This window comes from Chaetura pelagica, unplaced genomic scaffold, assembly GCF_000747805.2.
Source record: "Chaetura pelagica isolate M959 unplaced genomic scaffold, ChaPel_1.0 scaffold872, whole genome shotgun sequence".
NCBI lineage: Eukaryota > Metazoa > Chordata > Aves > Apodiformes > Apodidae > Chaetura > Chaetura pelagica.
This window is the reverse complement of record NW_009952388.1, coordinates 116,742-119,046: the sequence shown is the minus strand read 5'-3', so window position 1 is coordinate 119,046 and position 2,305 is coordinate 116,742. Positions and strand designations below refer to the sequence as shown.

The following is a 2,305-nucleotide window of genomic DNA, read 5'->3' as shown; positions in this document are numbered from 1 at the left end:
GGGGCACGGTGTGCAGCGATGGCTGGACCACCAAGGAGGCCATGGTGGCCTGTCGCCAGCTGGGGCTGGGCTACTCCCTGCACGCAGTGACGGTAGGTGCCAGCGGGGAGGGACCCAGTGACACCCTGGAGAGCACGGGCACCGGTGCCTCCCGGGCGGCTGCAGGGCTGTGCGGGGCAAAGGGATGTGGCTGTTCCGTGCGTGGGATGGACCCTGGGTAGGTGGGCAGGGCTGTGCCTTGGCTGGATGCTGCCCACAGCCTGGGTGCGTGTCAGCTGGGGAGCCCACAGTGAGCCTGGCAACCCAGCCTGTCTCCCTGTCCCCAGGAGACGTGGTACTGGGACGCCAGCAACGTGACAGAGATGGTGCTGAGCGGGGTGAAGTGTGCTGGCCATGAGATGTCCCTGAACCACTGTCAGCACCATGGCACGAGCCTCAACTGCAGGAAGACGGGCACACGCTTTGCTGCTGGAGTCATCTGCTCCGAGAGTGAGCGGCCAGGGGGTCTGCGGGCAGTGGGGTTTGTGGGCAAGAGGGTCCAGGGATGATGGGGTCTGTGGGCAGACACTGTGGCACCAGGGGCTACAGAGAAAGGGGCTGTGAGCAATGGGGCTGGAGGCAATGGGGTTTGCAGGTGACAGGGCTGCAGTTCAGCCTGTGCCCAGCGGATGGGGAGGGCAGGCAGTTCCCCCAGATGGCTCAGCTTTGCCTGCACTGGGGGCTTGCCTGGTCTATCCAAGCTGCCTGCCCCATCCCTGCTGCCTACCCCATTTCTGCTGCCAGCCGAGCAGCGGTGTCTGTCCCTGAGCAGCCTCCTGCCCCCCAGCTGCCTCCGACCTGCTGCTGCACGCCCCGCTAGTGCAGGAGACAGCGTACATCGAGGACCGGCCGCTGCACATGCTGTACTGTGCTGCCGAGGAGAACTGCCTCTCCAGCTCGGCCCGCCTGGCCAACTGGCCCTACGGGCACCGCCGCCTGCTCCGTTTCTCCTCCCAGATCCACAACAACGGCCGCGCCGACTTCCGCCCCAAGGCTGGCCGGCACTCCTGGGTCTGGCATGAGTGCCACCGGTGCGTGCACAGCAGGGACAGGGACACGCTGGGGAATAGCCTGGGCTGGGGGTCAGAGAGGTGGGGAGAGGGGAATGGGGCTGCTGGGGTGGGCTGGGCAAGGGTGGTACTGGGCAAAGGTGGCACTGGGTAAGGGTGACGCTGGGTGAGGCACCTTCTGCTGCCAGTGTCCAGTTTTGCCTGTTTTGGGTCAGAATTTCTCCTTGGATGGGCAGTGCTGGGTCTGGGGGCCCTGGGAGGTAGGAATGGGGCTGCAGGCTGTGTCCTGCAACTGAGCCCCCCCACTGGCCTGGGCCATCTGGCTGAGGACAACCATGTCCCCTCCCAGGTCAGAACAGAGCTCAGCCTGACCTCACAGCACCACGGCCTCACGGCAGGGGCCAAGGGGACCTTCCCCAGCAGCGAGGGGCGGGCAGGGGGTAGAGGGTGTGCTGCAGGGCAGGGTGAGCCTCTGCTCTGCTCCGTGGGACCCCCCCGCCCCAGCAGCCCCGAGCTCCCAGCGTCGGGCACTGGTGCAGCTGGGGTGTTGTTGGCTCCCTCCCGCAGGCACTACCACAGCATGGACGTCTTCACCCACTATGACATCTTGACCCCCAATGGCACCAAGGTGGCAGAGGGACACAAGGCCAGCTTCTGCCTCGAGGACACTGAGTGTGAGGAAGGTGAGTGCCAGGAGTCCCCACTATGGGGATGCCTGTGCCTGGCCACTGCAGCCGCTGGGGCCAGGCTGGGGGTGACAGGGGCTGTGCAGTGGAGCAGCAGGGACAAGCTGTGCTCTCCCTCCCTCCCTCAGACGTGGCCAAGCGGTATGAGTGTGCCAACTTTGGGGAGCAGGGCAGCACTGTGGGCTGCTGGGACCTGTACCGGCACGACATCGCCTGCCAGTGGATCGACATCACTGATGTCAAACCAGGCAACTACATCCTGCAGGTGCTGCAGCCAAGTGACCCGGCCCCTCTCGCAGCCCCCTGCCTGCACCTCCCCTTCTGCCCCTCCATCCCCAGCTCCCCGTGTCCCCAGCTGCCTGGCCCTCCCACCCCTGCTCCCCAGCACCATGGGGCTGGTGGGGTGTGTGTTGCTGTGGGGCTGTGCCTGTCCTGCCTGGGTTGTGCCATGCTTGTGTGGGATCTGCTCAGGCATTCCTCAGCCTGGGTTTTCCTGCCCTGAGTCACACTGCTCATTGGCATATGGGGCACGGTGACAGGGCCACCCCACCACAGTGGCAGCTCCTCAGA

The 2,305-nt window shown here is 65.7% G+C and overlaps 1 protein-coding gene across 1 annotated transcript in view; it reads left to right on the top strand.

Annotated features, from left to right (window-relative positions):
• Window positions 1-2,305, top strand: part of LOXL3 (lysyl oxidase-like 3) — a 15,959-nt gene that overhangs the window by 13,087 nt on the left and 567 nt on the right. The window contains 5 exon segments of the mRNA XM_010008182.1: window positions 1-92; window positions 327-489; window positions 827-1,070; window positions 1,617-1,732; window positions 1,864-2,000. Coding sequence (XP_010006484.1) covers window positions 1-92; window positions 327-489; window positions 827-1,070; window positions 1,617-1,732; window positions 1,864-2,000 — 752 coding nt within the window.